Below are 16,114 nucleotides of genomic sequence, written 5' to 3' on the forward strand. Positions count from 1 at the left end.
TGAGCTTTTAAGGGATCAATAGACCTCTCTCCACACCATTTAACAAATCTTGACCACCTGTAGGAGTAAATGGACTTGCTGGAGTGTCACCTGGCCGGTAAAATAACATCCACCACGTCAGGCAGGTGGGAGAAAGAATTCAGGTTGCCCCGTTCAATCTCAAGGCATGAAGGTGCAGGCTCTGGAGGTGGGGGGTGTAGAACCTGCCCCTCCGACTGCGAGAGGAGGTCTACCCTGAGAGGGAGACAGAGCGGAGGGTGCAACGAGAGGTGAAGAAAGTCTGTGTACCACACCCTTCTTGGCCAATCTGGGGTGATCAAAATAACTTGGGCCCGGGCTTGGCGAATCTTCCTCAGAACCAAAGGAATCAAGGGTATGGGAGGAAACGCATAAAGGAGTTGCGAGCTCCAACTCAACTGAAACGCGTCCCCAAACTGGAGACTGCATAATGACAGGCAGTGCGCATTCTCGAGAGTGGCAAACAGGTCCACCCGAGGAGTCCCCCACGTCCAGAAAATGTGTCGAACAACCTCCGGATGAAGCCTTCACTCGTGGTCGGCGGAGAACTGCCGACTGAGACAGTCCGCACGCACGCACGCACGTTCAGCACCTTGGCCAGATGATTTGCCATCAAGCGAATCCGATGGTCCTGAGCCCAGGACCAAAGCCGCAAAGACTCCCTGCTTGTTGACGTACCACATCACGGCAGTGTTGTCCGTCAGGACTTGGACCGACTGACCGCGAAGGGAAGGGAGAAAGGCCTTGAGCGCCAAACGAATCGCCCGCAATTCCAGAAGATTGATATGAAGCAATCTTTCCTCTGGAGACCAAAGACCCTTCATCTACAGATCCTACAGATGAGCACCCAACCCTAGGGTAGAGGCATCCATTATCACTGTGACCACCGATGGAGGAAGATGAAAGGGCTTTCCTTGAGACAGATTGCCCTCCACGCTCCACCAAGACAGATCCGCTGCAGCTTCTCTGGAGATCCTGACTGACTCCCTGAGATCTCCATTGTGCGGATACCACTGCCTACGGAGACACCACTGGAGCGCCCTCATGTGCTAGCGTGCATGGTTGCCCAACAGAATGCAGGAAGCAAACAGACCGAGCAGGCGAAGGACCTTCAGAACTGGAACAACCACTCCATTGAGAAATAAAGGGATCATTTCCTGAATGTCGAGAATCCTTTGCAGAGGCGGAAAAGCTCGACACACAGTGGTATCCAGTACGGCCTCTAAGAACAGGTTGCGCCCAGAGGGCACCAGGTGAGATTTGGGCACATTTATCGAAAAACCCAATTTGAACAACAGTGGAGTTGTTATCTGCAGATGACAATGCGCCATCTCTGGCGACTCTGCCTTTAGAAGCCAGTCGTCCAGGTAGGGGAAAACCGGGATCCTCGACCTTCTGAGATGGGCAGCCACCACAGCCATCACCTTGGTGAAGACTCGAGGTGCAGTAGTAAGACCAAACTGCAGGACCGCAAACTGGTAATGTTGCGAACCAACCGTAAACCGGAGATACTTCCTGTGCGACTTCAGGATTGGGATGTGAAAATACGCATCCTGCAAGTCGATGAACACCATCCAGTCCTCTTGTTGCAGCGCCTGAAGAACCTGCGCTAGGGTGAGCATCTTGAACCTGTACTGCTTGAGAAACAGATTCAAGATTCGGAGATCCAGGATGGGTCGTAACCTGCCATCCTTCCTGGGAATCAGGAAATACAGGGAGTAGCATCCCCGACCCCTTTCCTGCTCCGGAACCACCTATCTCGCACTTTTTGTGTAACAGGACAAGAACCTCCTTCTGAAGAAGCAGCAAATGGGGGTTAAGGAGGAGGGAATTCCCTGAAGGTTAGGGCGTACCCATTTTCTACCAGATCTAAAACCCAAATGTCCGAAGTGACCAATTTCCAATCCTGTAGAAAATGGGTAAGCCGGCCCCCCACAGGACCTGCATGATCCAGGATGGCGGATCTAGGGCTGCTTTCCTGCATTACCAGGAGGGGTTGGGAAGGTAGAGGAGGAGGAGGAAGAAGAAGGCCGACGACCCGCTCCACGAAGGCGACCTCTGCCTTAACCCCTGTAGGACTTGTACAAGGGTTTTTTTTTTGCTGTTGCTGTGGCTGACGGAAATCACGAAAAGGAAGACTTTCCAAAGCCACTGTATCTTCTATAGCCATGACCCTTTGCCTGAGACTGTAGACCCAAGGATTTCGCTGTGGCCTTACTGTCTTTGAACCTTTGCAGGGCAGAATCAGCTTTTCTCCAAAAAGCCTAGATCCGTCAAAAAGAAGATCGAGAAGGGCAGCCTGTACATCAGGAGAAAACCCAGAAGACGTTAGCCATGCATGCCTTCTCGTAGCAATTGATGAGCGCATCACCCTGGCAAACAAATCTGCCGTGTCCAGGCCAGACTGGATGACTTGGCGAGCCGCAGCCCGTGAGTCTGCCACTACCTCACTGAAATTTCCCCGATCTTCCTCAGATAATTTTAAAAGAAGCTGTTTGGCAGAGTCCATAAGGGCATGAATGTACTATCCAACAAACAGGTAGTGTTGGTGGACTTCAAAGCCATACTCGCCGAGGAGAAGACCTTCTTTGAAGATTGTTCCAGTTTCTTGGAATCCCTGTCAGCAGGTGCCTGCGGAAAGGCACCTGTGGACTGCTTAGAACATGAAGCCTGCACCACCAAACTCTCAGGCAAAGGATAAGACAAAAGGAACACAAGATCCCCTGGAGCAGGCCTGTACCTTCTGGACACCGACCTTGAAACTGCAGGAGTAGAAAGAGGATTACGCCACACCTCAAGGATTGGCTCAGTCAAGGCATCATTGAACGTCAAGAGTGGTTCAACCACAGAGGACAGAGAATGAAGCACCTCTGTGAGCAATTTAGACTAATACTCAGCCATAGGGAGCTGCAGATCCAAGAGCTCTGCAGCCTTCCTTATCACAGTATGGTAAGGTGCAACTTCCTTCGAGGGGGAAGCTTTCTGTGAAGCAAAGTCCCACTCCGGGGAGGTGTTAAGTCCACTTGCCTCACACAGACCCTCGAACATATCCTCAGACTCATAAATGTCACCTTCCTCCATTTCGTCAGCCTGGTACTGTTCCTCCTCTAACAACCTCTGTGCTTCTCTCCTCGAGCACATCTTCGGTTGCGGCGTCGGCGACGCCACACATGGCGTCGATGCCTCCAGGAGTGGCGTCGAAGGATGATCCACAGCAGCAACTGGCACCGAACGAATCCAAGAAGAAGGTTCGCCAGATGGAGCCGGGGACTGCATATACGGCGTCGACATCCTCGGACCCGGAAACTCCTAGGACGGTGTCGTCGGCATGAATGGCACGAAGGGTGCCTGAGGATATTGGTGCGGCACACCCAAATTAAATGCCAGAGGACCCACGAGACCCAAAGGAACACCAGAAGGGTATGAGGCCCTGGCAAACATGCCATACATCGCATTTAAAAAATGCGAGGGATCCGAACCCGGCGCCGGAAATTGAGGATACTGAGCCGGTTCAAGATCCAATCGAGGCACCTCTGGAGTCGGAACCACCGGGGTCACAGGCGGAGCCACAGGAGCTGAAGGAACCTCAGCATAATCCGGATTCGACAAACCTTCCGGAGTCGGAGAAAATCTCGGCGTCGGTGACTGCGCCGAAGTCCCCTTGTACGAAGGAGAATGGGTCGGAGTCACTCGAGGAGACACTGAAGGAGAAGGAGAGACGAAGTCCTTAACACGATGTCGAGAAACCAGAGAAGGCAACCTCAAAACCACAGCCTTTGCCGAACGACGCAGACATCCATGCCTCTTCTTCTTCTTGTGCTTCCTTTTTGAGTCATGTAAAGTCGACGACCTCGACTTCGAACGTTTTCGACCCTTTTTTTCTTCTCTCACTTCAGCCATGCACAGTTTGGCTTCCCGTTCCTTCAAGGCCTTCGGGTTCATTTTTCTACAGCAAGAACAGCCAGTCTTCTTGGGGGTCAGTGATCTACATATGACACCCACATTCTTTACAGGGCTTGAAACACAACTTCCTCGGAGCAGACAAGGCAAAACCACAGAAGGAAATAAGCCAAAATACAAAGCATCTAGCAGAAAGTATGGAGAGTCCTAGAAAAACCGTTAGCATCGACAGCGCAGAAAAAATGGAACTGACGTCATCACGCCGACGTGGCCCTCTTATGGCTCCAGTGACGTCATGTGGAGCTGCATGCGAAGCCATAGCATTGTGACGAACTCGTCGGCGCGGAGAGCTAGGAAAAAGTTTCCGCGGAATGTTGGCGCAGGGGATATTCATAAGGTGAGGAATCCACAGGCAGATGTATCCATCAGAAGGAGTTTGTCTCCATATTCGTTCAGTTATTCAGAGTTTACGTCTTTCTTCATTAAGTGATCCGTTGAACCATGGATTTTTATCTGTGATAGGAATGCTTTTCATTTTTAGGGGTGCAATGTCAACGATTATTTTAGATATCGTACGATTGTAGTGGTCTGTAAGCTCTTGAACGTCGGTTGGTTCAGAAGGGTTTGCAATTCTTACTCGCCTTGCAATGTTAGAGTCTCCTAGTTCAGGTCTCTAGTGTCTCTTACCCAATGTTTGGGTTTGATAGGTTGCAAGATTGTTTCTTTTTTGGTTGTTATTTGGAAGGTTATGAGGTGGTGATCGGACCAGTCACAAGGTATGATTGAGATTGCTTGGATCGTATTTTCTTTGGAGATGGTCTAGTCTAGTGTGGCTCATTTGGAGTGTGTTAGTAGGGCACATGCTTGTACTAGTGAGTGGTCTGACATGATTATCTTGGATGTCATCCCAGTGAAGATTGAAGTCTCCTAGGAAAATATAATTGGAGTGGGGTTCTGAGTTGGTTGTAATAATTTCCATTAGATGGTCTATGAAAGTTAGGTTTTTGCCTGGTGGGTGATAGAATGCGTGTAGTTGTACACTTGGTTGTCTGTGAATCGTGCTGTGAACCCCAGGTATTCACATGAGTCTATAGGGTCTGAGAGAACTTTGGAGATGGTGATGTTTGATCTGTGGATGCAGGCCACTTCACCTCCCGTTTTATCTAGCCTATCTAGTGTTATAATGTTATAGTATGGTGGCACCAGCACGTCTAGGAATGGGGAGGAGGATTCAGATAGCCATATTTCCATTAGAATAGCCACGTCCGTTTCTTGATTCATGAATATGTCGGCAATGTCAGCGGCATGTTTCATTGCTGAGCTGCAGTTGAAAAGTAGGAATTAGATCTTTTTTGTAGGGTTTTCTAGGTCAGAATTGGAGTCGGGCCCTTCTGGGGGCGAGTACGAAGGTTGTATAAACTAGCCTTCCCATACCTCGACGACTGGCTAGTTAAGGCAGCTTCGCCTCAACCAGTCGTAGGCCATCTCCACTCGTGGGCCAACATACTGACATTGTTGGGTATTTTGAGCAACGTGCCGAAGCCTCACATATTGGCTCCATTTCATTGAGCTATTCTGGATACGGTGCTCTTTTAGGCCAACCCTGCACCTCATTGAGTCCAGGACATGTGGGCTATGATCCCGATGTTTCAACCCTTAACCTTGAACTCAGAGAGAGCAGCTCTGAGATTTCTGGGCCTCTTGGCGCCTCCTTCTTCCTGCTTCTGGATTAAGCCAGCTGGCACATTCAGGCTCTGCAGTGAAATCTGAGGCCTTAGTGATAGGTCCTCTTGGTGCTGAGCCCAACGTTCATTCAGGTGTCAAAGGAGACTGTGAAGGCAGTGGTGGCTGCTCGACTTCGATTGGACCGGCTGAAGACCCCTCTCCCTACCCCACTCAAAGCTATTGTTTGTGATGGATGCATCGTTGCTGAGATGAGATCATCTGGGACAGGCAGAAACCAGCGGACTCTGGCCAAGTCTCCACGTCAATCTGCTGGTACTGCAAGGGAATTGCTTGGCACTGAAGGCGTTCCTCCCGACCATCAAAGGGAACGGGTGCAGATTCTCATTGATTACACAACTGCCATGTGGTATTGCAACAGACAGAGCGGCATGGCGTTGTGGGTTTTCTGCCAAGAGGCCCTGCATCTCCGGAATTCGATGAGAGCTCAGGCATCTCCTTCACTGCACAACACCTGGAAGGGTCTTTAAGCACCAGGGAGGACAAACTCAACTGATATTGCCTAGTGGATCACAAATGGCTGCTGCACTCAGAGGAGGCACGGGCCTCTTCCAGCACCTGAGAGAACCCCAGCTTGCTCTATTCGCTACCATGGAAAACATGTGGTGTCCAGTTTTGCCAATTGGTGTTGCCTAAGCAGTCCTCCTTCCGCATGAAATCTGATGCCATTTGTTGTCTGGAGGTGCATGTTGCAGCATCTCTATGTGATTGTCACCATATTTGTGCCAGCACTGGGGTTCAGGAGTCTTGCACACCTTTCTATTCCTATCCCGCCCTGGGTAGTGAAAAGGTTAAAGAGAGAATGGGCCCAAGTCATCCTAGTGGTTCTGGAATGGGTGAGGAGTGCGATATCTCGACCTTCCGACCATGAGCATTGGTCCTTGAAACTGACTTGCCCCTTCTGGAGGACCTCCAGGCAGAGACTTGCATCTCAGCCTGCACAATCTACACCTCCATGTGTGGAGATTGAGCAGTGACAGTTGATGGCTTTCGATCTTCCTCCCTAAGTGTTTGGTATCATATTGGCGGCCAGGTGGCCATCTACTAAATCGATCTATGCTAGACTCGGGGAGAAGTCTTTTGGTTGGCACTCTTCCCAAAACCTATGAATGTGCAGTTATCAGATGTTCTCTTGTTATGTTTGTTACTAGCCCACCAAAGCCTTGCTGTGATAACAGTTAAAGGTTATCACTCTGCACTTTCAGCCTTCTGTTTCCCTGACCAGTTATTCCTCTTCAAGTCACCTGCTGTGAAGTGTTTTTAGAAGGGGCTAGTTCATATGTTCCAGCCAACTGTATTTTTTATGCCGCAGTGGGACCTTAATTTGGTACTCATATACTTGATGAGCACTCCATTTGAACCCATGTATAGTTATTCTCTTATCAGCAACATCAGCAAGGTGAGGTAGCAAACTCCAGGCATTGTCCGTGGTCCCAAACATATCCATCTTTCTCTCCAGACGAATTAGTCCTCCAGAAAAGAGCATAATTCCTGCCCAAGATAGTGACAATATTCCACATAGGGCATTCCATCACCTTGCCGACTCTCTATGCACTGCCTCATCCCCCCAATGAGGAAGAACCATGGGCACTTCACTTTCTATAAGCACCGAACCAGAGACTTCCAACAGAATGATTAACTTTTCATTGGTTTCAGTGGAGTGAGGAAAAGAAAAGCGATGCAGAAGAAGACCATCTTGGGATGGATTGTGCTATGCATCAAGATCTGCTATGGGCTAGCCAAGAAATAGCCCCAGAAAAGAGCCCCGATTCCACCAGAGTGAAGGCTGGAACCACTATCTGGTTTCAATGGCTCTGCAACCAATGGTGCGGACAGAGTTAAAAAAAAACTGACGTCAGTGCAGACATGGCGCACATTAAGGGGCACGGACGTCACATCTGAGGTGGGATGGACAGACGCGGAGCTGCATGATGCTACCTGTTGATGCACGAGGGAATTGCTTTGAAGTTCCCAGACGCAGTCTGGTGCCTGGGGGAAATTCACAAGAAGAGGAATATGCGGTTATAAGTTTCTATCAGAACAAGCTAAAACTGACCTTGAAAGCCCATTTTCCATGCCCTAGAGTTCCGTCCAGTTTTAGTGCTGATAAACAAAAGTAAATTGTTGTTGAAAAACCAGGAATTCACAAGAACACAGACTTGGCAATCACAAAACATGGAGTCACAATGCACAAACGGTACTAGGTGGGTTGAAAATGTCTCTCCGACTCTCACAAGTACACTTTGAAGCCCATTGTGAATCAGAAGGTGGAGCATGTCAAGAAAAGGGTCTGCTCTCCTCTTTCCAAGATGCAATGGTGAGACCACAATTGTGTTTGCAGACCATGCATTGAATCACAATCAGCCAAAGCAGACATTATCCAAGTGAAAAAGTAAAGCCTCCACTTTGTGAATCAGAAATAAGTGGAAAAAACAGCAGTTTAGGGCATCACTCCATGTTCTCCCTGATGTTCCCAGGCAGCCTGCCATTTGGAGGACAGAAACTACCCTCCGGCTACACTCTGACATGAAAATAGCATTCTGAGATTGTGAATGGAGGTCTGCTGTACCAATTATGCCTCCATCCACGGATACACAGGCATTCCGAAGAATTCATACAATGGAACTGTGCCTCAATAATGTTAACAAGCCAAGATTCTGTGAATGCTCATTTTATTCTGCAATGGATTTGAACAACCATATGCTAAAAAAAATAAATAACTGATTTGCAACCCCGCCAATTGCACACAGGACCCTTAGTGTGGCAGATTCAAAATTCCAATCAGAGTGCTGAAATATATGCAGGTTAGTGAAATACCTGTGCAGTAGAAGAAACTTGATTTAGAGTGTGGCTACCCCATCAGTAGAACGGAGTATTTCACTCAGAGGCCATGACTGAGGAATCGCACTACAAATTTAGATATGTCTGGAGCGCCAACAGACATCTCTTTTATTGGCTAGAACCGTTGTATGGCAGTTCCTGTCAATGCATTGAAAGTGTCCCCCACAGCTCTGTCTAAATGATTGAGCCGTACGGCACACTTTCAATTTCGTTTTTTTATTTTCAAAAAGAAAATCCCAAAGCAGGATTTTCTTTTTGAAAAAAGAAACAAATGACCCCTTCGCTGTGGGAATTTTTCCCATGGCAATGAGGTAACTGAACTGTTTTTACTTTAACTTACTGCCATGTTTTAAATGGCAATAAAAGCTTGCCATTTGTTTGGCCACTCTAAATAGGGCGGGCGGACAGAAGGCTAAGCCTCAGATGTCCCTTACTTCACCTGGACCTGAGAGGTGTATGAGGGCGGTAGATGGAGTTGCCTCCATTTTTGACATACTGAGGGTCCATCTGACTCGAAATGAGGTGGGCGGACTTTCACTATGGTGGAAAGGGTACCACGTTGCTGTTGCGACAAAGTAACCATTCCACCGCGCTCTAAATTAGGCCTGTACAATGGGAATAATTGTGATTTCCAAGTAACCCAATAGCACTGTTACACAAATAGAGTGATGGAATAGCATTATCATGGGGACAAAAACCTATGTAATTACTGAAGTGTGTGGCTGACACACAAATTCAACCAGAGTGTTACTTTAACTGAATAGCAGGTCCACAAAGCCAGCATACTGCAAGAATAGTGTGATATTGGAGTGCTCGAATGGTAATATTCCAGGATTATAGTCACCTGAATATGGCAACAGTAGCACTAAATAGGCAAATAGTTAAGAGATTTGAAATGGTATTGGTACATGGATGGAAGTTAATCCAAGTGCTGCAGTGGAAATATCACAAGGGCACATGGACACAGTCAGTAGCTGTTGAATGGAAGGAAGCCCAAAAACAATCACAGTGTTTTCATAACTGAGATGCTAAGCTGAAAAGTTAATCAAACAACGTGCCATGACCATGTGCCCTAGGCCATCTTATTAGATACTTACAAATTCCAGGCATGGTGATATAAATCAGTTATATATATTTGTGAGGTTCAAGACCACACTAAATCATTGTGCTACCTTAAAATCTGAGAAGATTTAAAAGTAATTGGAAGATTGGGACAGGATGAGTTGGGGTAATGTCTCAACAACTGTGACACTACCAATACTTGTTTAGAGAAGTGGGTGTAGAATGTTAGTTACACACAAAGTAAAGCGAAGCCGGCATGCAACCTAAGCCCATGCATGCTCCCCAGGACATGTTCAACGTACCTTCTTGTGCACAATGGAGCAGGTAGAGTCAAAGGTGCCATGATCATCATGCATCATGACCAGGTCAGAAATGCTATCATCCATTAATTCATGCATGCTATTCACACTGCTACTCTGGCTGCCCGTGCTCACAGACATGCTGGGAATGGAGTGGTTACTGTCGAGGCTATCCATCTTCCTACTGAGGCTGCTTCCATGCTCACTGTCCTGTAGAAAGTAGACAGCCAAAAATAAAAACAAGGCACAGCACAGAAGTCCGTTTTACACCACCAGTAACAGAAAGCGGTTGCAATGCAGCGGTGTTACATGTTAGTCAAAGGATATATTAGTAAGATTTAATGAATGTTAAACAGGGAGGAATAAGGCTGCTCAAGGTGGAATGAGTTGCATCATCAGGTATGCATAGTCTCACTGCAAGAATAGCATGTGACTGTGCAGCTCAGCCTTGAGGTACACTAGCAGATATCTGAGATTGAGACTAAAATAGCAGCAGGTGTCGAGCAGGAGGATTTAGCTCTATGGCCTAGGCTGTGCGAGGGCTTATCGTTCTGCAGTAGCTGGGTTTGTTCCAGGTCAGCACCAAAGTGCAGAAGCAGTGCTTCTACGAATTCAGCATTACTATGCGTTATTAAGATATAATGCTGGTCTGAGCCGAGAGACATTAGAAAGCGTGAGTGGGATAACAGTGTTAAAATATGTAAATAAACCACAAATAGTGTATGTGCTGTATAACAGCTCTGTGTAGATAAGAGTGCAAGCTAAAGTTAAAGGTTAGCTGGAAAAAAGCACCTGGGTAAGTCCTATTCAGTAAGATATATGTACTATAACGATAGCTGGTGGGGCAATCGGCAAAGCTCTGTGTGGAATCCAAGTATAGTCTTTTTGTAGAAGAGAGGTTCGTGTTTGTACTCTGTACAGTGAAAACGGTGTTCAATGCATCTGAAAACTGGGGCCCATTATCAAGAAAATGTAGTCAGCCACTATCCCTTGAACTTTAACAGCCACATGGAAATGAATGGCACGATTAAGTGGGAGTCTCTGATGTGTAATTATTTCAGTATTGTGAAACTTAGAGCACAGTTGTCAACATAGGTATAAAAATTTGAGTTGGAAGTTAGACCTCAAGCACATTAACAAGCATGTATTTGTGGGGTAAAAAGACCAAAATAGTAGAGTACGCTGCTTGTGATGTATGAGGTACCTTTCTGCAGCTGAGAACAAGGGCCATATGTTGTCACTTGGGAACTGAAAGTACATTTGATTGTGAATAATAACCCCACACCTACCTCTTCATCCTCCAGAGATTCCATCAGCGGCCCATTCCTCGCTTCCTGGAAGAAGATCTTCTTAATCTTTCTGGACTGGAGGTTGTCCAGCTCACGGACCGCATCCTTGGTTCTCTGGATGAGGTCAAGGATAACTCGTGCTGGACGGTCTCGGCGAACAAAGTCATGCTGATTTAAAGCAAAATAAAAAGGAACCTTAGAAATGCCGCAGAAACACACATCAAGCCTAAATACTAGGGCCCTGAATAACATTAAGTAAAATGCACAGAAGCAACCCTTGTCCCTGTAGTCTTCCACCCCACTTCAATTTGCCATGAGATGTTGAGGCCAGAATATCATGGCACTGGGGAAATTTCTGCCAAACACAAAGTAGGTTTAAAGGAAACCAGAGCACTCGGGCATTCCAAACGTGCCAATGCCCAGTCCCAAGCCAATCCCCGATGTTCAAATTCCTAGCACCTAATCTCTGTTAAGATTATAACTTGTGGCCACCCAACCACGATAGGAAAGCAAGTGACCCGGAGGAAGAGTGATCTAGGAAAACAATGCAAGGCTCTCCACTGAGTTACATAGTTACTGATACATACTGCCCCAGCAGGAGTCCGAAAGAAGTCCATAAAAATCATCTCCATTTCGAGCATTCTCATCCACCTTCGTCTGCTAACACAGACGGGATGTGGGTAATGTAATTTAATGGCATGTTAGCTCCCTCAACAAGCCAGCATGGACATTATCCAGAGTTAGAAGAATAAACATGCCAGCTAGGGTAAATCGACATGCTTGCTGTAAGGAATGTGACTATTAAGATGACAATGATGCAGTGCCTCTAGTCCCCAGTATTTGCATTACTTTGATTTAATCATACTTCCATTTCCAAGTCACTATGATCCGTCCGCTCACACGGTGTAGGTTTATAGTGCTTTTGCTTGAAAACTAGGTAGTCAACACTGGATGGAAAATAGGAAGATGACTCTATATGGTTGTGCCTCCAGGCAAGAGATGGCCTTGGCAGAGGGCTCATGCTTTGTTTCCCAAGCAACGGAGGGCTTGTTTTGTCAGTCCGCGATTCACCTCATGTTTGGTGCAGAAACTTATAGCAAAGTAAATGATTAGCAAATTTATGAGAGGCTCAAAGGACTGCACTTTACCATAATAACAAGCACACATATATAAAGACAACTCAATGAACACTTCACTGCCTAAGAATTACTACCCCTCCTGTGACTGCAGTACACATGTGGAAAAACAGTTTGCACCAATACCGCACAAGAATGCAGGGTCACTCACATGTTAGAACAGCATTCATGCACCATGTGGCTCAAGGAAACTGCAAAGTTCTGAACTCTAGTGAACTCACACTCTTACTAGAAAGCACAGGAATTGCTAGTCAAGTAAATGAGCCCTGCATTATAAAGGCATGATCCAGTTAAGAGATTAGCTTTAGTGTCTGTGCCTTAGTGCACATGAACTCAGACTGGCAGTGTCATTGCAGGCTGGCCATCTAGAGATCTCAACTTGACACAGCTAAATATTTCCTAATGTAATTTCTTGCATGCTATCAATAGACAACCTGAAACAGCTGTCAAATATTCATGAAATGTGTTACTCGCTAACAAAGGGTGGATAGTTAAAGTTCAAATATTGTTTATTTTTAATTTAAGCAATCTAGAAACATTACCACTGCTCACTTAACTAAATATCAGGAATATCACGATTATGTATTAATGCACATATTTACTTGTGGTAATACTTCATGTATCAGAGATGTATGTATGTATGTATAATATAAGCCAGGGAAAGAGGACGGTGCCTCCCGAAATCTTTATATTTCCTACAAAATATTCCTGCACTCCAGAAACTTCCAGTATTACATTTATTCGGTGCACAATATGACACTGTGATAGCTTTGCTGTATTGTGTCCTGAATAAATGTAATACTGCAAATTCTAGGAATGCAGTGGTATTCCATAGGAAATGCATTTTTTGGTTTGCTAATAACTTTGGCGTTATGTGAGGAATCTTCAAGAAACTTTCCCAAAAGTGTTCATCTCAGATTGGTTTCTTCATGGAATGTTTTGGGGTGATCTGTCAAGTGGGGGCAGAGACAAAGGAGGGCTACCAAAACACAAAATCCCCATTTATTTACCATAGACTTTTTTGGAATGCGAAACCACAAAAACTGCTGCACTTAATTACACCAAATTTGACAATAAGCTAGATCTTGGGCCAGAAAGCGTGTTCTTTGGTCTAAATCAGAGTCATTTTTAAGAAATTAAGGTACCCAAATATTTGGATATCTGGATGGATGGATTCGAGAGTCCCTCAAACCCAACTTCAAAAAATTGAGAGTTCTAATTGAGCCAGGGGACTTTTTTACCTTGGGTCTCCTTGCTCTCACGGAAGTGAGCATTCTGATTGGCTGGCCACCACAAAAAAGAAAAACAATAGCTCATGTCCGAAAGTAACTGTAACTTGCGCCCTTGCCATGCATATACTGCATCACTCATGACATGTTCCATAACGCCACCGTTAACATCACAATTGATGACAACACTGTGCATGGTAGGGGTACAAGATATGGTCTCTTTAGGCATGAGGTATAGTTTCTATATCTGTTGAATTGCAGGTTGTTTTTTTTTTTAGTTTAAAGCGTAATGTTGTCACTAATATTTTCACCCAACTATAACATCACTAACTTTGTAATTTTTTTTTTAGGAAAGATGCATATATATTCACACATGTAAGTTTACTACTTGGAAGTAAACATCGATGTGGGCGAGAACAGGGGGAGCATGCCACAAAGTAGATGAGGCTTCAGTAGAAACGCAAACTGTATCCTAAAAGAGTACACACTTTCCTATTCCCAAATTGCACTTTTTAAATTACTACAACCAAAAAAGACCCAAAACAGTAGGAAATGGACTCCAACTCAGAGCCGGAGTAAGTCAGCACCATACATGGTAAATCACTGGTATTGCAACATCCTCCCAAGTATAAAAATAGCGACCAGTATTTAAAATAGAATCCTGTAGATAAAAATATAAATATATTTAATGTCAAAATATTATCCTAAAATCTGTTTTATTTTAACTGATTTTAATAATCTTTTCCAAACCTAAAAATTAATGTAAAATAATGTGTTATTAAAATCTAAAATAATTTTTGTGCTTACTGTATCTTTATTATTTGAGCAAGCTCTTGTAGGCAATATATCTTTTCACACAAATTTCTATACAGGTGACAGTAGAATTATGATAGTACACACTACAAGTCAAATATACTTTTGGTATCGCCGTGATCTAGTTAAAGCTCTTAATGTGTGAATTTAATGGTCAGCTTTGGTTCAAAGTCTGTTCCAGAAATTTTTTCATTTGGTCAGTTATACAGTAGATAACCGGTTTGCATGCAATGGCTTTATTCAGTTCTTCTGTCAACATTTGTACATCTGGGCTGTGATTAGAACCTCAGACTCTAAGTGTGCGGAGCTTTGCTACTGCTATAATGTAATCACGAACCACCATGTTTTCTAGAGGGCAACTTCAGGGTATTCAATACTCTGGCACAGTGGGAAGATCTGTATGTGGTAAACTGCAGGGAAAAGTTTACAAAAGTTTAATAAACTTGTTAAAAATATTATTCATCTTAAATATAAATGTATATTACATTTAAATGTGTATTTTGAGTGTAGAACAAAATTAAAATCTCTATTTCGATCACTTAGATCTTTTAAAGTATATATCACAATATTATTATAAATATAGCAGTCAATTAAAAAATACAAAATATATTACAGTAAGAGGACAATGGTTGCTTAAAAAAAGAACAAAGACAAAAGGCCTATTTAGCAAAAACATTATTTTGAGGGATCTTGCCCTTCCCAATCAGAATGAGAATACGCTTTATTTGATTGAAGAAGTATTAAACCATAAAAGCACAATACATTTAAAAACATAAATTACATCAAGGTAATTTAAGTAAAAGGAAAATAAATCACAATTTAAAAGAGAGAGGGGCCATCCATTGTCATCCTATATTTAACCACCCCTTTCAGATATTTGGCTATATGGTCAGTTACATCATTTAAATATTGCAACTTAAAAAAAGCAGGTTGACATTGTCTCAGGCTGTAGACTTTTAAAATAGGCAAAATCCATTTTTCCTAGGCAAAGTATAAAACTTACAAAAGAACATGACATGAATTGTGGATTGTGCAGACGTATTATCACAGGGACATAAGCATAAAGAGCAAGACCAGTCGTTTATATTTGGAAAAGTCCTTCCCAATCAAATATAGACCCATATGTGGAGGGTGGTTTATGGACCAACAATCCATGCATACATATTAAAACTAGGACCCTAACAACCAAAACCATGCATCTCAATATATAAAATAGTATAAAAAAAACATCATACAGTAAAAAATAAAATATAAAGTCACACAATATACAAATCTCAGAGAGAACAAAGGTGCAAAGAGCGAAGGTGCAATTTTAAATCCAATAAAAAGCTCACACAATACACTTCTTGCATCTAATCCATAGGGCTATCAAACATTTAGCTAAGCTAAACACTACAACTCTCCTTTATCAGTAAGGAGACTTGGAAGCACCTCGAGATAGGGTCTAGAACCAATGCACCTACATAGGGGGACAATCCACTTAGATCTCACATTTTTATAAAACGGACAAAAAATAATAAATGAACCAGATATTCAGATCCTCTTTTGCATGCTGGGCACTGGTCAACAAGTGATTACTAAAAATGTACATATTTATTTTGAGTGTATAACAAAATTAAAACATCTACACTGTTATTAGCTTAAATTTTAATTCAATTTTTGCTTACTTTCAATATATTAAATTAAACAATTTTTTAAAAGATTTATTAGGACAATAATCCCAAGTAAAGTAAGCATATGTATATTAATCCTTAATAATGATTACTAGTGATACATAGAATTAT

General features: G+C 44.0%; 1 protein-coding gene across 7 annotated transcripts in view; it reads right to left on the bottom strand.

The window, feature by feature from the left end:
- The window catches only part of TAOK3 (TAO kinase 3), a 1,246,906-nt gene that overhangs the window by 422,539 nt on the left and 808,253 nt on the right, over positions 1-16,114 (bottom strand). For 5 of the 7 annotated variants that reach the window (XM_085636070.1, XM_085636074.1, XM_085636072.1 and 2 more), the window contains 2 exons: positions 11,153-11,320; positions 9,867-10,073 (listed from right to left, as the gene is read on the bottom strand). In XM_085636070.1, the coding sequence (XP_085492196.1) occupies positions 9,867-10,073; positions 11,153-11,320 (375 nt within the window). The remainder of the gene's footprint in view (positions 1-9,866; positions 10,074-11,152; positions 11,321-16,114) is intronic. The other 2 variants (XM_085636076.1, XM_085636077.1) reach the window with 1 other exon arrangement.

This window comes from Triturus cristatus, chromosome 11 (assembly GCF_964204655.1).
Source record: "Triturus cristatus chromosome 11, aTriCri1.1, whole genome shotgun sequence".
NCBI lineage: Eukaryota > Metazoa > Chordata > Amphibia > Caudata > Salamandridae > Triturus > Triturus cristatus.